This window comes from Rattus norvegicus, chromosome 5 (genome assembly GCF_036323735.1).
Source record: "Rattus norvegicus strain BN/NHsdMcwi chromosome 5, GRCr8, whole genome shotgun sequence".
Classification (NCBI taxonomy): Eukaryota; Metazoa; Chordata; class Mammalia; order Rodentia; family Muridae; genus Rattus; species Rattus norvegicus.
Window position 1 is genome coordinate 102,310,947 of NC_086023.1, and position 22,592 is coordinate 102,333,538.

The window sequence follows — 22,592 nt, forward strand, 5'->3', positions numbered from 1 at the left end:
AGTCCTCAAATGTCAGCACTCCTGCTTGTGCCACCCTCATAATCTAAAGGAGACGGACAGACAGGGCGGCTTCACGATGAGGACTGTCATATGAAGTGACTGTCATATGACTAGTGACTGCTCCAATATGAAGGTTAAACTTTTAAAAAACATTCTCAATCTTTTTAAAAGAAGACGACAATAATGTTCAGTTTTCTGGAAAAAAATCTCCTTTTTAAATTCTACCATTTTAGTCTAATGGCTATAGCTTAGCACACTCCAATCTGACTTAGGAAAACGTGAGGAAAACATTCTGTTATAGATATTTTTAAGAAAACTGGTAAATAAAACTAAAATCTGCATCAAATTAACTATTGTTCAAAACATCTCTCATAGTTCCTTTTATAATGGAAACACACCATGAGAGAAACAATATTGGAATCCAGTTTAAACACTTCAAGGCAGCCTTACTACTGCAAGCAAGATGGAAACTCTGTATAATGGCCCCAGCACACCATTTTTTTGATGAATTAGCATGCAACCATCTAGAGATAATCAATGCTTTCTTCCATGCACAGCAGCCTGTATCTTGGGGGAGAGAACACCCAGTTATAGAGAAGGAATCTATAGCTCGGCTATGTGACAGGGCTTTTAACTTATCACACTTGTAACCCTTTTCACCAGAGATTTTTATGATCCTAGCTATACAGATAAGTTTACAAATCAAACATTACTGATGAACCACAAATCATTTTAAAACAGTTATTTAGTTCACACGTGATTTTGACATTTAAAGAACTTCATGCCATAATACTTGTGTTTGCTTGTTTTTACACAAAGAAATCTTTGATGAATATTTGATAATGCAAAAGAGAAAGCTTTTAAATATATTGCAGAGTTGACTGATGTTTGATTTTAAATCTTCAGGGCTGAGAACAGTGTGCATAAATACTATACAAAATAGCATAAAAACATCTACAGCCATGTCAGAAATTGTTGAGAATTCTGCCATAATACTGAAGCAAACAGAATCTAACAATTTTTTAAATAAAATTCCAGTCAGAAATTTAGGCAAAATAATTTTTTTTTCTTGAGACACATCTTGATATATAACCCTGAGTTGCCCAAAACTCACTATGCAGACCAGACTGGCCTTGACTTTGTGGCAGATAACTCTGCTTCTGCCTCCTGAGTTCCTGTATTACAGACTTGTACCTCCTCACCCAGCTCTTCAGTCAGCAATATTTACATTCCAGTAAGATGAATATCGTAGGAAAATATTAAGTCCTTGTCTTCTTTATAGTATTGTTTCCTCATAGAAGAAAACGCATAAGAAAACTTTTATGTACAATAAAAAACTAAAATTAATATATTAATATATATTAATTATGTAATGATTATGAGCCTGGGTGTTTCAGGTGGCATTTATAACACACACACACACACACACACACACACACACACGGGAATCACTGCATTCAGAATTCAGTGATGTCCCCACCACTCAGTAGAGTGGTGCTACTATAAGTGCAGAATTGTCATTCGTTTGATTTAGAATTAAGTTTTGCATCTCAGTAATCTTTCACTATAGTTTAAGTTTTCATGCCCCCCACATTCAGTTACAGGACCCACAGTGTAAGAAGCTGGGGCCCAGGCTAGTAGACTACAGGGTAGTCAAGTCCACCCCATTTTTGTAACCCAAGATCTCTGATGCAGTGTTACAAAGCAGAATCTCCTGTTTTAAAGACTATTAGAGAAAGGACTAAAGGAGCTGAAGAAGCTTGCAACCCCATAAAAACAACAATGCCAACCAACCAGAGCTCCCAGGGACTAAACCACTACCCAAAGGGTACACATGGACTGACCCATGGCTCCAGCTGCATATGTAGCAGAGGAAGGCACCAATGGAAGGAGAAGGGGTCCTGCCAAGGTTGGATCCCCAGTGTAAGGGAATGTGGGGGAGGAGGTGCGGGGGGGATGGCTGGGGAGGAAAATAGCCTTATAGAAGAAGGGGAGGGGGATGGAAAGGGGGCTTATGTCCGGGAAACCGTGAAAGGGAATAATGGTTGAAAGTAAATAAAAAATATCCAATAAAAGGGGTGAAAAAGACTTATTACATTCTGTCAATGGTGGTCAGAGTATCCTAAAGCAGACTGTGGAGATGGCCACACAATGAACTAGATATTTTCAATGAATGAACTATATGACAGATGAATTACCCTCAACAAAGCAAACTTTTAAGAGCTCAAATAAGGTTCCATAAAATTAGAAAATGACAGTGATATTTCTAAATTAGAGTACTGTTTTATACTTGTTATTTCAAATACATATGTGAATAATTTTAATGATATAAATGTATAACAATTTCATTTAATTAGATCTACATACTCAAAGGTTTTCCCTTTTCAAGGGAAAAACAAAATACTCCCTTGTGTTTAACCTTGCCTCATATTTAATGGATCACATGCATGTTAAAGGCATTTTTAAAAGAAAGGAAGGAAAGGAAGGAAGGAAGGAAGGAAGGAAGGAAGGAAGGAAGGAAGGAAGGGGGAAGGAAGGAAGGAAGGAAGAGCAAGCCAACAGCAAGATGTAAGGCAGACAGAATCAGCTAGAAGCTTGCAGGCTAGCTAGCCTAGAATACTCCATGCAGCTGCAGAAAAAGGACACTCGAGACAATGTCTCTGGACTGTGAGGTCACCTGCACATTAATGGAGTACACTTTTATGTAGATACACACACACACACACACACACACACACAAATCTGTGAAAAATATATTATTTGCTTAGTGTTCAATATTTCTATGTCTCATTACTTGCTGATTTATTTATTTATTTATTAGTTTGGGGTTTTTTTTCCCCACTGTTAAGAGTTTGAATTCAAAGCTTTATTGGTAGTGGGTTAGTTAATTTGTTTGTTGTTTGTTTGGATGGGTGGCTCTTGGAGAGACAGAGTGTGTCACCATGTACTATAGGCCAGGCTCAAGTTCAAGATCTTACTGAAGTAGAATTAGTTTTTTAATAGTAAAATCTCTTACAAATATCGAGATTCCCGGTTCCTCATGTTTGAGTGAGGTTTGAACCCAAAGGTCTATGTAGAAAGAGTTTGGTTGTGAAGAACTGGAACGGGGCTATCCTAAAAGCTGTCGCCTGTATCCCTCTTGAAGATCCAGCTTCCTGTTGAGAAATGTGAGTACTCATTCCTGGGCCCTGTACCTCCAGACCAGGAGCTAAATTAAATGAGTCTCTTTTCTCCATCAGTACCCTGTCTTGGTAGTTTTATTATGGTGACACAAAAGTAGCACAAAAAGTGGGTTCTTCAGATAGGACTGTTACACTAACACTACATAGAATGTGTGACTGCTTTTGGAACCAGGCTTCTGAAGAGCACACTAGCCAAGCCTGTAACACTGTAAGCAGAGCCTTATGGACAATTCTGGAGAGGGCTCTGGAGAGAATGACATCAGGGAGGTAAGGACTGATAGAGGAAAGGAAGCCATCCCACATCCTATCATCTGGACCATGGGACACTTTCAATGTGTGCTAAATAAATTCTTTATAAAACTTCTCTACCTTGGATATTTGTTATGATGACAAAAACTTAATAATGTGTTTTTCTCTTCTAAAATTTTAACATCTAGCAACTTAATTGTGTGACCATTTCACAACAGCTGAATCATGGCTACTCCCTTTAGACTGTCTCTTATGACAGGCAGTATCAGGAGCCTGTAGGCATGTGAGTATTTGACCACTGCGGTGTTCCTCAGAATGGGTCTGGAATCTTCTATTTCTATTTCTTGTGCAGCTACTGCACTTCAGTGCTGAAGCAGCAGCATGTGGATACGATATATACAGCTACACTGCCTGGGAAGAAGGAGTCAATACAGACCAGAGCGTCCTCTCTGCTCGCACTCCAGAACAGATACACACTAACTACTCAGAGACTGTGTTATGACTGCTGCAAGTGAACAGAACTACGTATTAAATGCAGTGCTGCAGCTATGCATTATCACTGTGATACTCCCACCCACTCTCTAATCTGTGAGCCAAGTAAGGCCCTGAATGACAAGTCTCAATACCCAAGAATTAAGTCTCTCTGGAGGGCTCTGTATGGGGACTTGTCAATCACATTTCATATGGAGTTACTACTTGGTTCCAAAACTCAGTTATACACTGGGACCACGGGGGATCTTTCAGTGAACTCACGCTTGTGCCTGTTCCCAAGTACTCTGATTTAACTGATACAAGTTGTAACCTGGACACTGAGGTTTTTTTTTTTTTTAAGCTCCCCAGATAATTAGAAAGTAAAAATTCAGAAGCCACTAAATTATTTTAGAAAATAGAGTACAATAGCTCTAAAATGTACTACAAAAACATATAGAAAAGTACAGAACTCTCAAAGCCAGTACAGAAATAATCAAAGATGAGCTAAAGAGAGATAGAAGTGAACTTCTATTGTATCTGGTACGTAACAAAATAAACAGCCCATTTTTTTCATGGTTTGAATGATTTATGTCAGGAGAATAAAAAATTATCTTCTGTTGATATCAAAAACAAAAGCTTTCAATTTTTCATTATGTTGGTAGAACCTTCAGAAAGATGGGAAATAGTGTCTATAACACTAAAAATATTTATTCTAAGCAACTTATTAATATCACACACTGAAAATCCTGTTCTTAAACAATCCAGAATCTCTCAGGTAGGTAATTTTGTTTCAATCAACAAGTATTTATTTGTTGTAAGTGAAGGCAGATTCTTCTGCAGACTAGAGAGACAACACTGCACATCACATACACAGGAGTTGAAAGTAACCCACATGTTCAGAATGGATGCGGATCTAAAAGGAATGAAAAGGGCAGGCACAGAATGGGGGAGGGGAGTGCTTGCAACTGAAAACAGACATGTGAGCAAAGACGTGAGAGTGGTTTCAAGTGACTTACATAAAGCATATATTGGAGCTAATGTGTCAATAAATATAATTTCAACATCAGAAAAATGGATGACCCTCAAGAGCGCCATACCTGCATGTGGGATCTTGGGATTTTCAGGGAGTCTTCCAGGATCAGTTAGGGAGGCCCTCACTAAGGCAACCAGACAAAATATGGAAATGCCATAGAATACTGTAATATGAAATTGAACACAGGAATTAGCCATTTAAAATGTTTTATTAACAAGCTTAAAAATTTAAAAATTAGTTTTAGTAAGCCCTATCAGGAAAACTTTATAAACTATATGTAAAAACAAAATGTGGGTTTATTTTTCTATTTCAAATACTCCTGTCAAGATGACATTTATACTAAATGCATCAATTTTAAATATGATTGTCCAAAATCACTGATAAGCTTATAATAAATGAGATTCTTCCATACAATAACCCCAATAATGAGAAATAAATGAATGGGATCAAAACAGCATTTTAAAAAATTCTACATTTAACCTTTCATCAATTCTATCTTCAAAATTATTCTAAATTTATTCTAAAATTATTCTAAATGAATCTTAAGAGATATACTTCAAAAGTGAAGAATTAAAACCTTTTGAATGTTAAAGTAACCTTAAAAATAATTAACAATTAAGATTCAGTCACCATAATTACCCGTTTTAAATTAATACATAGGAAAAATAATAAACATATCCTATAATTCTCTGTTGCTCAAAAAAATAGGCATTTTGTAGGGGAATAAAAAACCAACACATTAAACACATAAAAATGAAACTGTGCTCACTGATATGTACCTAACTACGACATCTGTCTATCTGTCCGTCTGATGTATATCTTACTACAGTGCTCAGCCTGGCCTAGAAGTCACCATTTTCCTGCTTCAGTCTTCTGAATGTTAGGACTACAGGATAATGGCCATTCCTCACAGTATATATAATAGGGATTATATTTCTTACAGCTACTATGAGATCAAAATAAGGAAGGACATGAAAGCTATAAACACTGTACAGATGTGTGGTTGCTTTGAACAGGGAGGAAACTAGAGAGCTTAGAGTCAGGTACTTCTCCCTTTCCTTTCCTCTTCTCTACCATTCCTCCTTAGGTAAAGGAGAAGGGGTGGAAAGAAAAGCAGGAATATAACAATAGTATAGAAATTACAGAAATATACAAATAGAAGATATCAAATTTATTCTTAAACAAAGCATTATATAGCCATAATCTTACAGTGGTAGAAATCCTTATATTGATGTAAAATTGAAGTTTTAATTTCTTACACTGGAATAGAATTTATGCATATTGATACAGGTTTAAGGGTTTTCATTGGTATAAATCTTTATATATTGATAAAAAAAATTGGAATTACTACTGTTATTCTTAGATAGGCATTGTGCCTATGCAATTCTTAAGAACACAAGGCCTTGACTAGTCCTTCTATAGCTGCTATTACAAACTGTTTAGGATGATTAAGAAATGCAAGTTAAGGGCTAGACAGTAAACTCATGGTTATATTAGATTCTGGTTTAGTTATAATAAAGTCTTTTCAATATTATTTAAATAGAAATAGCTAGGAGTAGTTAAGTTTTTACAACTCAGGTATACTTTGCATAGGCAGTCTTCAAAAACATCAGAAATCCATAAAATATAACATTTAATGTTATTTCATGACTGAAGATCATTTGACTATGAGACAGTGCCCCCTTCATGGTTCAAAGAAGATACTGAGCATCAAAACCTCTATATGGAGTTGTTCCAGTTGTGGCAAGGTAGCCGCTGGGTAAGCATTGCCCTAATCCATCTACAGACAAAAAAATACTGTCCAGGAAAGGACACCCAATATGGGATAGTCGACAGCTTAGCTCTGCCAAGACAGAGTAAGTTAGTCCTTCACAGTTCCTGTTTTGTTTAAGGTCTATCAGATGACCCTGGGCCAGAAGGCTGAAGACAGATGCTCCAATGTTTTGAGGAATAAGGATCTGTCCAGGCAGTCAGTTGTCTCTGCAAACAGTTTAAGTTTTGAAAGCTATGTTTTTATGCTTCGTATATACTGAGGTAATACTTTATTTGTTCTAGGATTTCTGATGGGGTGGAAGTCTAGTTATAGTATCATAATCAAACTTAAGTTATTTAGCATTGAGAAAGATAATGTAGATTTAAAAAGATGGTTTTCAGATAGCAATACAAGTTAAAATCAAAACATAATTCAAGTATAGAACTGTAGATTCTTTAAATTAGGATAGATGGTAGAGTACTTAATTTAAATTGACAAATATGATGGAATGGATGTTAAATGTATATCATACTTTATATTTGCATAATTGCTATAGTTGTGCTCAATTTATATCTGAGGGGCATAAAGGAGCCTTTTTATTGGACAAAAAGGGGAAATGTGTGTTGCCCTCGTGCTATTTGAATTGTGATGTTAATTCTGCTTCCTCAAGAGGGCTGCACATGACAAGGAGTAGATCATACACATTCAGGTGATCTGATGTGAAACTTCTCCCCATTCTAACTGGTCAAATAAAGGCTCGAGTCTGTGACTGGGCAGTGGAAGAGAAAGGTGGGACTGAAGGTCTTAGAGAGTGGGTGCAGAAGGAGAGAGAATGGAGGAGGAGGCAGTAGAACCACATGACCTGCAGAAGCTGCAAGTAGCAAGGGGTCTCACAGCTGGGGAATAAACTCGTATGGTGATGGATCTGCCCAACCCAGGCAGACAGTTTATAAGTATCATAACAGAGCTGTGTGTTTTCCATAAGGGCTTATTGGAGTAAGAAATTACCACAACAACGTGGTATAGTGATCTGACTGTCAGTAACATAAGCAAGCCATAATCTTTGGGCTTCAGCAGACAAAACTGATCAAGGAGATCCAGTAGCATCACAATCAAGTCATTTCTAGGATCATGGACTTCTCATCTCCCAGTAATATATCCCATTCCCTTCCTTATAACGCCTCCATCTACAAGCCAGGCACAGAGATGCTGTGGTCCCAGGCATGCAGAAGAGAGGCAGAAAGATGGCAAGTCTGAAGCCACCCTGGACTACACAGAGAAGCCCTGTCCCAAAAATAGTAAATCAATCAATCAATCAATCAGTCAATCACCTCCCATGTCTGCAATTCCTGTTGTCAGGCTTTTCTCTTGAACAGAATGGTCCTCATATACTTTACATAGTCAAATAAATATAGAGTTAGTGTCTTATCTCTCCAAATACAAAAACTATTATTTTATTTTGTACAACTCTAATTTAATTAAAAGGTTAATAGTACTACTGAAATAGCACATTCCAAGGAAGGCATGGAGATACTTCAAAACAATCACAAAGAGAAAAAATCTTTATAGAGGTAATAATACTTAGAAACTTACTTATTATTAAAATGCCAGGAATATGTCCTTCTTCATAGTGAGGAAAGAGGACAATTTTGGGAATTATAACAATATTGTATAACCAGACAAAGACAATCAAACCCATGCAGCACCAACCATGAGGGTCAACAACAAAGTGAATCCGAAGACCCATTCTGCAGTCCTAAAACTGCCTGCCAACCCACAGGGAAGACAATCCTAGAGAGAAAAGCAAGAGTTACTAACATGGAAAAATTACTCAATGGAAAACTACATCTCTGGAAACTTCATGACATTTACTGAGTTTCCTGTGTAGGAAATTCGAGTTTTTCTCAACGATAAGTACTTACCAAAACAAATGCAAAATTCATTAAAATCTTCAATCAATTCTATTTTAATTGTTCAGAATAAATCACAAAAATACATATTTATCCATATCTACAAATTTCATGTGTAGACATGAACAAAATGAATGAGTGTGTCCACCAAACAACACGTGCAAAAGTCTTAGCACTTTAACCAGGAGGTTAACATCACAGTCTCTAGTTCTGGTTATCTTGTAGTAGATGGAGTGTATTCTAGCTGGAAATGAATTTGATCAGAACTTCTAAAGGGCCAAAAGTATTCTACACCTTGATCTGGGTAGTACTTTGTGAGTATATGCAAACGTAAACATAAAGATTGTATATGTACTTAAAATTACAATGAAATATTTCAAAAATCATTTTGAAATATTAAAATTACAAGTAGTTAAAATTATTAAAATCTATGAGATGAAGCCCACCTAACTTCCGATTATCAACTCAAGAAGACTCCTGTTTAAGTAGGACTTTCATTCAGCTGAGAATTCACAATCAGCAACACATCCCTAAATGAGTCTCCAAGTGAGCTGACATTTCATACAGAAGTGTTGTCCATCAAGTGACCTAAAACCTATCTGTACTGTAGTAGGCACACATAACGTACTAAGCTTAAACAACTACTTTCTGTACATGGTCTAGGGGCACCTCTGAGACAAACTATAATTAGTTAGGTCAGTCATTTCCAAACTTGCAACATACCAGAATCAACTAGGGAGCTTTAAAAAAAAAAGTCAGATTCCTGGACCCCATTCCACGTTCGCTGAATTCCTTACAAGACTTAAAACCAGGTGCATCACCCAGATGATGTTGGCTCAGAATAACTAACCACTGACTTCACTAAGACATCAGTGGTACAGTAGTGAGTTTAATAAATTCTTAGAAGAGTCACTTCCTAGACATAGATACAACTATTAATAAGGCATGGCCTTTGCTTAAATAAACCAAATCTGTTTGGAAAATGTCACTTAAGAGGGGTTTAATTTACTATGGTAAGTTCCAGACCTGTGACAAGTTGTCAGTAAATGCACAGACGGTGGGCCTAGTTACACTGGGATTCAAGCAGGACTTCCTGGAACAGATACAGAGTTCAATCTTAAAAGATGAGTAAAGGTTATCTAAGACAAAACAAGGCAACAGTACAGCAAAAAGAAGCCAGAGCAGGGTGACTAAGCTGAGCGTCACAGGAAGTATCATGATCTGCTATCAGAAGTCATAAAGCCCCCCATGGACTGGCTCAGAAATAAGGACAGGGCTCTCTCCTGAGGGAAACAGTCGTCATTTAGAGCACTCAGACTTCATTCGTATGCACAGGAATGCTATTAAAGTGGGGGTTAAGTAAGATCTGTACTTTAAATAAATTATTAACACTCTCCTGTGGAGAATACAGTTAAAGACAAACTCATTAGATTAAAAGAATACAAAAGTCGAAATTAACTTTAGAGAAGAGACCTACTGAAGGAAAACCCAATCAGTAAGCCTTTCTAATTGGTTCACTACTGGGAGTGGAAGAGAAATCAAGGATGACTCCTAGATCTGTAGCTGACATGACAGCCCCACTACTTCATTCTATGGATAACTGAGCTTCCACTGAGGGACCCTGCTGGTGCTCGGCAGGGCCATAGGCTACCAAAACAGCAATTGAAGGCCACTTACATTCAAAAGAACACCTCTCCTCTCATCCTTACAAATTCCCAACTCTTGAAGGAACAGAAGAAAAAGAACACAGCACTAAGTAACAATAGTCCCAGCAGGACCAAGAAAATAAGTAATTTAAATATATATATATATATCTTTTTAATTTAAAAGGTACTAGTTTCCTCTTAGAAAGAAAATGATAAGAATTCGAATGCAGTACACCCCCAATTTAGTGATATAAAGTTCAAATTAGTGTTTTTATAATTCTAAAACAGGAATTTTAAAAATAGATCTTTTAAAAAGTTGAACTTCATTCTCTCTTAGAAATTTAAAAGACAGTTCACTAAAGTAGAGAAAAACAGAAAGAGTAAAGCTTATTGTGTAATTTGCCAGGAATCACTGTTCTAAACCTAAAGAAGCACAAATGCCTGCGCATCTAAAGAGAGAACCACTGCAAGGTATCTGAGAGGACGGGAAGTTAGGAAAGGACTTTGCTTTGGAGCCCAGGCTGGCCTGAGGTTACTGTTAATTTTTTTACAGCCTTGCTAAAGTACCAAGAGATAAAAGAAAAGACAGAGGCTCTGCTTCCCAACATAGCCAACAGGATGAACTTCATTTACCTTTCTGGCTTTCAAAGCTTCAATTCTACACAAGACTAAAAACTATGTCCACATGCAACAATACTTTTGTGGCTTATTCCCAACATTCACATTAGAAACAGATATATAAATCTGGTAAGTAGGAAAATCAAGTATTCATCTTTTGAATCTGTTTCTAATTCCTCTTGTTTTGAAATAACAAATTTTTCTTATTATGAAAAGATCAATCCCTCGCAAAAGAAACTACTAGACAGTAACAAAATCATTTGAGATGGGTCTGTTTCCCTGAATGAAAACATATGCAGACAGCAAATGCTTAAACAACAGCATCCCCAAGAAGACTGAGCCCAGAGAAATGAAACAAGGAACACACCATTGGATGTTGAGAACAAATACCTGATTAGTAAAAATTAGCACCATATAGTCCTTCTAGGAGGCCGGGGAGAACAGTGGTCTTCCAGGAGCCCACAGCTGGCTACAGCTGAGAGCCTGTAACCGGGAGAACAGCAGGTTCACTCCAGCGCGGCTAGCTATCAGGTGTGGCTGGTGGCTGGACAGGAACTATTACACACTCTGAGCAACAACTAAACCGAACACTGCTGCTCAGGTCTAGGATGGCATTTCCCCAATACTTTCATTAGCTGGAGATCCCCACATGCTAATTTGTATATTACGTGGTGAGCTCATCATCAAACTTTGAAGTGACTAGTTGATGAACTGGTTCCTCAACACTGGAGATTGCCATCTGGTGACTACACCAGTATAGTGACTAGCTTCATACTGATGTAAATTACTACAGCACAAACTACTTTTAAAGAAATTATAATTCAACTGTAATAAACTACCCTGAGGAAATATTTACAGTGTTCAATTTATTCTGAAGGTATACAATCTTTCCTTTCTTGCCATTTTAGGCACTTTAATTTTACCACCACAGAACAAAGATTTGAGTCACTGAGGAAAGAAAAATAACAAAAAATGACTATATGACAGAAAATTGTAATGTCAGAATGACAATTTTAGAGAAAAATAAGGATTAGCCAAAATAATTAATAAGAAACAAAGTCAAACATATATTCATAAACTTAAGTTTCCTATGACTCCCCACCTTAGCTAAAACTGGTTTTATTGCTATTCCATAAGTATGAAAAATATTCGTCATTGGCTGCTCATGTCTGAAGAGTCTCCAGCACTCTGACTGCCTGAATTCAACTCAGGGTTTAAAGCTAATCCCAACTTCCCTAGCACTTCAGACACAATGCTCTCTGTTTCCATGTAAAGGTCAATAAAAGACGACCCTGGAAGAAAAGAGCAAGTGATTTTAAATGCTTGCTGTAAGTAAGGATGGCCTCCATAATCAAGACCAGCAAACACTGAGTGACCACAGAAAAGTTTAAATTTCTGAGCTCAAACACATCAGAAACGAAATTACAAAGTATTCCCGACATGAACACTACAGTGCATGGCTGATAAGAGGCACACGAAGTAAATAAATGAGAAGACAGCTCACAAACAGAAAGAGATCTAATGGGCAGTCACTACGGATGAGGAGACGCGGAGTGACTTGGCAGTTTTTCCTATGTCGAGAGGGTACAGGGAAAGAGCACTCCCATGCATTGCTACATTGCTGACCTGCATGTAAACAGATAAAGTCCTCTTAAGAGGGCAATTTCGCATACCCATCAAAATGTGAAAGCCTTCAGCCCAGCAGTTTTATTTATAACACCTACGAAAACACACTTGCAAGTATACAAAGTAGACAGACAAATATATACAAAAACTTTCTGCAATCATAAAAATACAGTATTATCTAAAACCTTATTGTACCTTTATCAAACATTCATAAAACTCAGAAAAGGCATACCTAAGATTGAGGCATTCTTAGGTACTTCTCAGCCATTCAGTACTCCTCTGTTGAAAATTCTTTGTTTAGCTCTGTACCCCATTTTTAATAGGATTATTTGGTTCTCTGGAGTCTAACTTCTTGAGTTCTTTGTATATTTTGGATATTAGCCCTCTATCAGATGTAGGATTGGTAAAGATCTTTTCCCAATCTGTTGGTTCCTGTTTTGTCTTATTGATAATGTCCTTTGCCTTGCAGAAGCTTTGCAATTTTATAATGCAAATCAAAACAACCCTGAGATTCCACCTCATTCCAGTCAGAATGGCTAAGATCAAAAACTCAGGTGACAGCAGACGCTGGTGAGGATGTGGAGAAAGAGGAACACTCCTCCATTGTTGGGATTGCACAGACTGGTACAACCATTCTGGAAATCAATCTGGTGGTTTCTCAGAAAATTGGACATAGTACTACCAGAGGACCCAGTTATACCTCTCCTGGGCATATGCCCAAAAGATGCTCCAACATATAACAAAGACACATGCTCCACTATGTTCATAGCAGCCTTATTTATAATAGACAGAACCTGGAAAGAACCCAGATGTCCCTCAACAGAGGAATGGATACAGAAAATGTGGTACATCTACACAATGGAATATTACTCAGCTATCAAAAACAATGACTTCATGAAATTCATAGGCAAATGGATGGAACTGGAAAATATCATCCTGAGTGAGGTAACCCAATCACAGAAAAACACACATGGTATACACTCATTGATAAGTGGATATTAACCCAAAAGCTCAGAATACCCAAGATACAATTCACAAACCACATGAAGCTCAAGAAGGAAGCCCAACGTGTGTAGCTTCAGTCCTTAGAAGGGGGAACAAAATACTTAAGGGAGGAAATACAAAGACAAAGAGTGAAGCAGGGACTGAAGGAAAGGCCATCCAGAGACCGCCCCACCTGGGGATCCATCCCATATACAGACCCCAAACCCAGCCACTATTGCAGATGCCAAGAAGTGCTTGCTGACAGGAGCCTGATTTAGCTGTCTCCTGAGTGGCTCTGCCAGAGCCGGACAAATACAGAGGCAGATTGGACTGAGCACGGGGTCCTCCCCAATGGAGAAGTTAAGAGCCTAAGGGGTTTGCAACCCATAGGAAGAACAACAATATCAACCAACCAGACACCCCAGAGTTCCCAGGGCCTATACCACCAACCAAAGAGTACACAAGGAGCGACCCATGGCTCCAGACACATATGTAGCAGAGGATGGCCTTGTTGGACTACACTGGGAGGAGAGGTCCTTGGTCCTGTGAAGGCTCGATGCCCCAGTGAAGGGAAATGCCAGGGTGGGGAGGCTGGAGTGTTGGGGGCACCCTCATGGAGGCAGGGAGAGGAGGGATGGGATAGGGGGTTTCGGAGGGGAAACCGGGAAAGGGAAAAACATTTGAAGTGTAAATAAAGAAAATATCCAATTTAAAAAAAAAAAAAGATTGAAGGATTCTATGCTATGTGTATGTGTGTGAAGCTTTACAAAGTCAAAACTATAAGCCAAGTCTGAACTCTACTTATTGAGAACAATCCTGATGTCTGCAGTTTACTCTGAAATAGAACGATAATAAATAATAAAGTTGACTGATAGATGGGGATAGACAAGTGAGTGTATGATGAAATCCAGACCATCAATTGCACAAAGTGGCTGGTCTTTGCTACTTTGTGGGTTCTACTTTCCCCACCCTTTATCCCCCCTCCAATTCCACCCCTGATCACTAGATAGGAGAGAAGGGGGTGGGGGACACACATATCCTTGAACCTAATTTCTTTCTTCTTTGCTTGTAGCTGGTTATGGCTTTTTCTTTTTCCCACCCGAGGACAGGAAAGGACAGGACAGGAGAGGAGAGGAGGGGAGGGGAGGGGAGGGGAGGGGAGGGGAGGGGAGGGGAGGGGAGGGGAGGGGAGGGGAGAGAGAAAGAGAGAGAAAAGAGAGAGAAAAGAGAGAGAGAGAGAGATCCCTGAATCTAAAGTCTTTCTTATTTCTCCTTTGAGCACAACTAACAAACCAGCACCCACCCACCTCACCTCTCAGGGGTCTAGCATTTATATACCATCTGAAAAATTCCCAGAATTCCAAACATCACACAGATTCCAATCACAAAAACTATCTATAGCTGGCAAAACCATGCCTCTGCTAGAGCATGAGGCAAATCATAGTCAGCTGCTGCAGACAGTCTGAAGCAGCCCCATATCCCATACCTGGGATTAAAAAGAAAATACATTCTTATAATAGTTCTGTGTTTTTAAAAAACAAATTCCAGAATTGTCACTACTACACAATCTAAAAGAGGGTATTCAGGTGTTACACCTCCAAATTTTTTTCCATGCTTCTCTTTGAAATTTTTTTAAGATGAAAATCTGGGCATCCAAGTTACAGTATAATAATTTTTGTTTAAGAAAAGTGATTTGTACACAGAGAACATGTCAGTCTGAAGAAAACAATAAGCCAAATGCTAGCAGTGGTCATCCCATGATACAGTGTACAGAAACATATCGACTCTCAGATGCTATTTCAGCACACTGGGAAGCTGGCTCTTGATGCTGGGTTACAACCCATTTCAGACACAAGCATGTTTATGCCACATGTCCTCCAAGACCCCTCGTATGAGAATGGACTGGGCTGCCTAAGACTGAAAATCAGGGAAGAAAACTGAACAGCAAAAACACTATGTCCTTGAAAACAGTTAGGAAGCAAACCATCTCCAACCAAGGGTACCACTGTTTACCACATGGTTAAAAATGCCTAACTCAGAATGGGATGTTTAACTATGTGAAGACTATCGTTGGAGAGAAAGCTCACTCGGGAAGTACAGCTGACTGCCTCAACTTCTCCAACATAGACTCCTGCTCAATGTGCCGAGCCCAAGGCTTGGCATCACCATATTTGCCGTCTCAGTCAGGCTACTTCAAGACTGAGCAGATGGCCATCACAGATCATCCCTTAGACTACACATAGCACACGGCTGACAGAGCAGTAAGAAGGATGGCTTTTATGTTTTATGTACAAGTTATGTTTTCTTCTACTAGTGAGGACATAAAACTCTAAATCCTTTTCAACCAACTGAGAAATAGAAATAGCCTAAAGCATAGATACCAATGGTCTTCTAAACAAAAATGTTTAATTTGAGCTTCTCTTTCTCACTTCAGATTAGTTTTTAAAATGTGGTGCAGAAAGACCAGCATAAAGCCATTAAGATTTATAATTTAAAAAGATGCTTCTCAGGTTTTTAGTGGAAAAAGTCTTAAGAAAATACATTGTTAAAATTTAATATGAAAAGGTCAAATTGTCTTTAATTCTTCATTAGCAAATGAATGTGCTAAACACTAGATTGCAAGGACACTCTATGTCACAGAAGGCAAACACATTCCTATGTAAAATCGAATGCCCACTTACCACTTGCAAATTCACTGAGATGAGCTGTGATTTTTCTGGCACTTGCATTTAGAAGTGCTATCTTCTTCAGTCATTCTTTTCTTTCTTTCTTTCCATTTCGTGTGCCATCATATGGGCCTCTCTTCAATAACAGTTCTTTATGAGTACCTACGAAGTTCAACAAAAATGTCTTACAGAGATAGGAACAGTAAGCAGGGAGACATTCTGGGAAAGAGTCAATAACCAAAGGTGTTAAGATCAGAAATAAGATGACCCAGTCCAGCTGCCTGTGCACTCACATCCCACCCAGCCACAGGAGCACCATGGTCATTATTCCTGGAAGCTCTCTCTCTTGAAATCACCCGCTTCCCATAAAACCAAACAATCATGTGTCCCGCATTTGGGCTCTACTGAACTGCCTTAGCCACAAAGCAGAGTCCCAGTGCATTCTGAGCTCACTTGTGAGAGTCAGGTCAGTGATGATCAAATGTGCAGCTCCAAGTCCCTAAGCACAACAGATAAATAGAGGCAATGTAAAATGTATGTTCTCATTCAAAATGCTAACAAAAAATTATCTTCCTGTAACAAGACCACTGAGAGTCAACCACAAAAGTGAATTCCTACAGTTCAATTTTTAAAAGATAATATTGTAAAGAACTCTACATAGGATATACCAATTCACTTCTTTATTCAACCAAGTTATTAATTACATATTATCTGCTAGGGTACAAATGTTAAAGAAATTCAGGTCCTCTAGAAGAGCAGCAGGTGCTCCTAGCCACTGAGCCATCTCTCAGCCCCTAACTTTAACCAAGTTCAAACAGGTCTCTTCACTTTGTCCTGGTCTTAGGGGCCACGTATGTATGACAAACTTGAGGAGCTGCTACCCCACTACTGGTAAATAAATGAATTCTTTTATCCAGGGAAACGAGCAAGCAAGCCTCAAGTACATTTTGCAACATGGCCAAAGTAATGCAGCAAAAGGCTTGGAGCTCTCAATGGTTTCCTCACAGCACTTTCTGTCAATCACATTATTAGGAAACAGCACAGATCAAACATCCATGACTCAAACCCCAGCCACTCACTGACTTAAAATCTAGAAAAACATCACTCTGTAGGATACAAACAACATGGAGCCCCTGAATCCCAATGCCTCTGAACTATAAAATGTCTACAATGTCATAACGCAGTAGCATTACATCTCCTAACCTGCTACATCCAAAATGATATAAATAACGGAGTCGTTTTTCAAACACACCACAGTAAAAACCAAAGTTGCATGTACCTATCTTTAAAGACATCCATAAAGCTACTTGACTTTTGAGTTTATTCTACTCTAAAAACTGAGTAAGCATGGCAGTTAACTCTGAGATACCAGGCTCTAGTTGACTTTAGGAATCAGCCAATGAGCTAACATAATTTTAAAAATATCATCAATATTCAGTTTATTATCAACAAAGTAGACCTAAGTCTTACATGGGAGCTACAGTCAAACTGTGTACTGTCTCTCTGTCCATTCCGGGCTTCACTGTAACATTGAAACATGTAACATTGTAACACGGCAAAACTTAGGGAGGATAACGCCCACTTAGGACTGCTGACTGCCTCACTGGGAGCTGCCCAGCAAAGAAGCACTACTGCCCAATGGTAACTTGAAAGGAAGTGAATTAAAGGTAAGTATGACTTTAGCAATTCCTAGATAAAAGCATTCCTGCACCCCATCATTAAAAGTGGTACTAACATTTAGCCATCCATCTACTTTCTATTTTGCTGAATACCAAAGCCAGGGAATTATTTATTAGAATAAACCCTTTAGGGCCAGTGAGATGTCTCCATGGGTAAAGGCACCTGCCATCAAGCCTGCAGACCTGAGTTCAATTCCTGGGACCCATAATGTGGACAGAGAGAATAAACTCCTTAAATGGTCCTCTAACTTTTACGAATGTGCTCTTGCAAGTATGTGCCCACACACATGCATACACACACATTCACACAAAATAAATAAACTGTGAGGAGAAGTCCTTTAGTTACTGCAGTCTTACCACTGGCATTGTGTTGCATGATAAGTATGCAGGAAAGAAGTGCGTTTCTTCTGCTGTCTGCTCTGTTTCTAAGCAGAAAAAGAAAACTACAGGTTTGATCTGAAACGAAGTTCCTACTCCAGGTAGGAAGCCAGATGTCAGACCAGGGAGTGGAGCATGGATGGACATCAGCACTCCATTTCAGAAACTGGTGAGCAAGTCCAGCTAAGGCATTCTGAGACACAGTTCTCCGAGAAGAGTTCCAAGGAAACATGGGTGCTGTAGTGTTTTGGCTCCTTTAATGGTCTCAAGAAGGCACCCGTGAAAGGCTCTCTGTCACTGCATTCTGGACAAAACTGAACATAAGCTGTTGGCCCTTCACGTGCATTTGTTGCTCAGTATACTGGCTTCATCTATTCCCTAACAATGGACCTCCATTAACAACACTGAGCTAGCTAACATACTTCTGCACTCTCCTGACAAAAGAATAACTTGGGAGACGTAGAATGATACCAACTGAAGACAGACTGTCAAACACTGTTTCCATGTAGGAAAACTTCTGTGGGAATTTTCACAGAGAAACACAGGGGTACAAAAACACATAAAGCAACATTAATGTAGGGTGGAGACAGGTACCTTCCTCCAAAAATAAGACCAGGGAAAAACATTTCAGGTACAGTAAACACCAGAAATGAAGAGGCCAAGTCAGGTCTTTCCTGGGTGTTAACCAGGCACATTCTTCTAAGTGGGAAAATGAGCAAGTTATTGCCCTTCAAGTGGCCACTGGGCCAAGGCATCCAGGGAGAAGAAAAAAAGCTAGATTGGCTTGCCCACACACAGCAGAGTTTACCAACGCAGGTATGAACTAAGCACAATAACATTAAATGCTTCTACTGATGAAAAATCCTGCAGGTTGTGAACAACTTAATAACTCTCTAACCACAGAAAAAAGGCTTAAAGCCAGAATTTGTGAGTTTACAATCAAGCACTGCTAATTTGTACCTAATATGATCTATCTCTTTAACACACACTCCCACTCCCCCGCCCCGCCACTGCCCCATCTGTCTCTGTCTCTCTGTCTCTCTGACTCTGTCTGTCTCCCCAGCCCACGCCCCCCCCCCCAACATCCAGCCTCTTAAAGCCTAGAAGAAGCTTAATCTACTCTGAGATGACTACAGGAGAAGAGAAGGCCTATAATGCAAAACACATGGCCAGAAAATGTCACCATTTACCCCAGGGAGATATACACCAGGAACAAGTAAATAAGCTGATATTACAGTAAGGTGTTCAGGGTTAGCTAGTGGCCTCACACATGAAAAAATGTGCCTACCAAACTAGCTAACACAGCTTCCTGGGGATTCTTAACCAACAAATCATAACCCAGACCAGACCAGAGGCTTGTTTCTTTTATTTTTCATCCTCCCCCCTCCTCCCAGTGCCAGTGAATCAAACCTAGGGCCTTGCTCATCCCAGGGAAACACTCTACCACCAACTGACATATATACACAGACATTGACATGGAGCTAGATCATGGGAGACCTGTGCTTGTAGCGCATTCTATATATGTCAAACATTTTTAATTTCAGTAATTGCATATAATAAATGTATACTGACTGTTCCACTAGATGATCTTTTATTTCTAAGACATTTGAAAAGTTGAATCTCAGCCCTAATATTTTTGTAAATAAGAAAGTATACATTCCTTTTCTTTACCGGTTATGCCTGATAAATTTATGCTGCAACACGTAACATCCCATGCTGAAATGTTTCCATAGGCTCTATATGGACATTTCCAGAGTTCTTGGTCTCTCTACTAATATACGTGCTTTCCCAATAGGATTCTGAATTACCCACTACGAATCAGGGAAATCAGGCAGTGGGCACATAAGTTAAAATGCTATGATCGACTGATCTCTTTTTGTCTGTCGTATGGATGTTTAGGTACTTAGGTATTTAAATTATGTTAAGTAAACAAAGCATATTTAGACATCAGTTTCTCTTAAATATGTCTATTTTGCTTATTCCAGCTACAGCTCCTAAAGTACTAACAGAAATCTCCACAGTTTGAAGACAGCTAATGTAACGCTGCTGTTTTACATCCAAATTGAATTGTGGACTTCCAGTACTACAAGCATTTTCTAATTATTTTTTTTAAATCAGGTAAACGCTCACCATGTCAAAAAGGTGTTAAATTAAAAGCAGACATTGTCCAGATAAACATGGGAAAGCTTTAAAGATGGGCTCTTGGAAAAACTTAGCCTGGCTACCTAGTTGTCTAGATGAGAGAATAAACTGGATCCCTGGCCTACTCATGACCCCGTAGCTGGACAGTACAGAAACCAAAAGCGAATCTGGTTTTTCTTTCTTCAACTCCAAATCGTTTTTGGGTTTTCTGTTTTGTTTTGTTTTGTTTTGTTTGTTCTTTTCCCCCAAATGATTTCAAACCTCTTCTCCTCTTCAAAAGCCTTACTATTGAGAGGGCACAACTAAGGTGGAAACAGAGTACCCCTCTGAACTTTATCCGCGGATCTCAAGCTCTGGAAGAACTTAATGAGATATTGCACCAAACCCTTTCATCTAGGAATGGCACGCACTAAGCAGTCATCAAACGGTAATGGCTATCATTACCTTTTACCACAAAGTAGGTAGTGAATTGGGGGGGGGGGTGCGCATAGTAGCAGTGGGTGGAGGACTCATTTGACAAGTCTTTTAAACTTACACTTAATTACCTTTATTTGCCCTTATTTGGGGCCGAAACTTTACACTGATTTATGACCCACAATGACCTTGATTTTTCCCCCTCCTGTACTTTTATGAACTGCTATATTGCAGTATTTTCAAGTAATTATCGGCCAGGTCCTCTCAGCCCTGAAGATACACACATCTTCCACTGACTCATAAGGTATCTTAAAATGTGACCCAAATACAGCTCGAGAAAGATCATAAATTTTAAACGACCAGCGCCAGGCTCAGTCCAGCGAGCGATTACAGGGAATGGTAACAAGTGCAAAGTGCTGCCATGCGGAAAGCCATTTTCTCAAAACAACCGGTGCGGCCGAGGGAGAGGAGGGAGAAGGTCAATGAAGGTGCACGATTTTTCCACAGGGTCCTCTGCAGCTCCGCACCAGCGACCTCGAAATGAATGAAACGTTCGGTCACACCGACAGCCCGAGCCCGGGGGATGCAGGGACGCCAGAGTTCCGGAGAGAACTCGGCCGATTTCTCTCACCACCCCATTCAATTCAGGGCCGCGGTCTCCGGGAGGGATGCTCCACGGCAGGTGCGGGACCGCCCGCCGGCCCACACTCACCGCCGCCCGCTCCTCCGCTCTCCACTCGGCTCCGCGCCTCCGCCGCCCAGGCCGGGCCGTGCTCCCCTTCCGCTTCCGGGAGCCGAGGCGCCGGGACCGGCCGAGTGGGTGTCGGCATGCCCGCGCGCCCGCGCGGAGGCACGGCCGTCGCCGTCTCCGCTTCGCGCCCCGGAGCTGCGATGGGAGCCGCCGAGGGCCGAAAGACCTGAAAACGCTCGCAGCCCAGAGCTGCGCCCGGCCTACCTTCTTCGAACCTACCTGTGCTCCCCTCCCTGCAGCCCGGCCCTGCCCAGGGGAGCTGCACACACGTGTCCCGACACCCTTCCTGCGTAGGACCAGCCTTAGCCTTAAGCAGTGCTCGCTTCCTCCTTCTGTCAGGGAACAGGCCTTTCTCCCCAGTGACAAGCTATGGATTTTTCATGTTAACCTTGCTTCAAAACTCAGTCTGCAACATTGACATCCTCAGAAATCTTGAAGAGAATGGAGTCTCAGGATTGCTCATTCCGTACTTGAATTTTAATAGGATCTGGAAGTGACACCTATCCTTGAACCCCAAAGCAGCAATGTTCATTCTTAGGGCCTTCGAACCCTCTTTTGGGATTCTCCAGCCATCCAAGGTTTTTCCAGTTCTTGCTGGCAACCTAAATCCACATTCAAATAATCTTTTTATGTCTTTCAGAAAAATCTCTGTAAGTTACCAACGTTCCAATCAGTGAAACCTAGGAAAAATTAATGAACTCGGCAGTTCAAATAACCCATCTCCCAATCTAAGCTGTTTCCCTCACAAACACTTGAGAAACAGTAACTAAAACTTTTTGCACTGCACCCCCCAAACAGTGCTGTGGGAAGCTTACACTGTTCATGGAGTATGAAGATAGCTCCTTGTGTCTACATGTCCCAGAAGGAGATGATGTGTGGATGGGAGATAAATTCCCTGCTGTAGGAAATCTGAACTTCGTATTAAATGGTATTGAGAGCTTTCCAGAACAAATTGTTCCTGGTGGTACCTGTTACTCAGGTCCTGGGATGACAGCTGTACTAACTCTGAAGCTAACCTCCAACTAGTTTGCTCCATTTTCAGTCAAATCCCCTTAATTTCATTCCCCTTATGAAATCTTCTACCTCCCCT

The 22,592-nt window shown here is 39.9% G+C and overlaps 1 protein-coding gene across 7 annotated transcripts in view; it reads right to left on the reverse strand.

Annotated features, from left to right (window-relative positions):
• Positions 1-22,228, reverse strand: part of Zdhhc21 (zinc finger DHHC-type palmitoyltransferase 21) — a 59,614-nt gene extending 37,386 nt beyond the window's left edge. Inside the window, exons 1-5 of one of the 7 annotated variants that reach the window (XM_063287366.1) lie at positions 21,464-21,663; positions 16,592-16,637; positions 16,154-16,300; positions 8,282-8,479; positions 5,000-5,098 (exon numbers count right to left, since the gene is read on the reverse strand). In XM_063287366.1, the coding sequence (XP_063143436.1) occupies positions 5,000-5,098; positions 8,282-8,435 (253 nt within the window). In that variant the 5' untranslated portion in view covers positions 8,436-8,479; positions 16,154-16,300; positions 16,592-16,637; positions 21,464-21,663. Of the gene's footprint in view, positions 1-4,999; positions 5,099-8,281; positions 8,480-16,153; positions 16,302-16,591; positions 19,175-21,463; positions 21,700-21,721 lie in introns of those variants that run through there. The other 6 variants (XM_008763767.4, XM_008763766.4, XM_008763768.4 and 3 more) reach the window with 6 other exon arrangements.
• Positions 22,229-22,592: the final 364 nt, after the last annotated feature.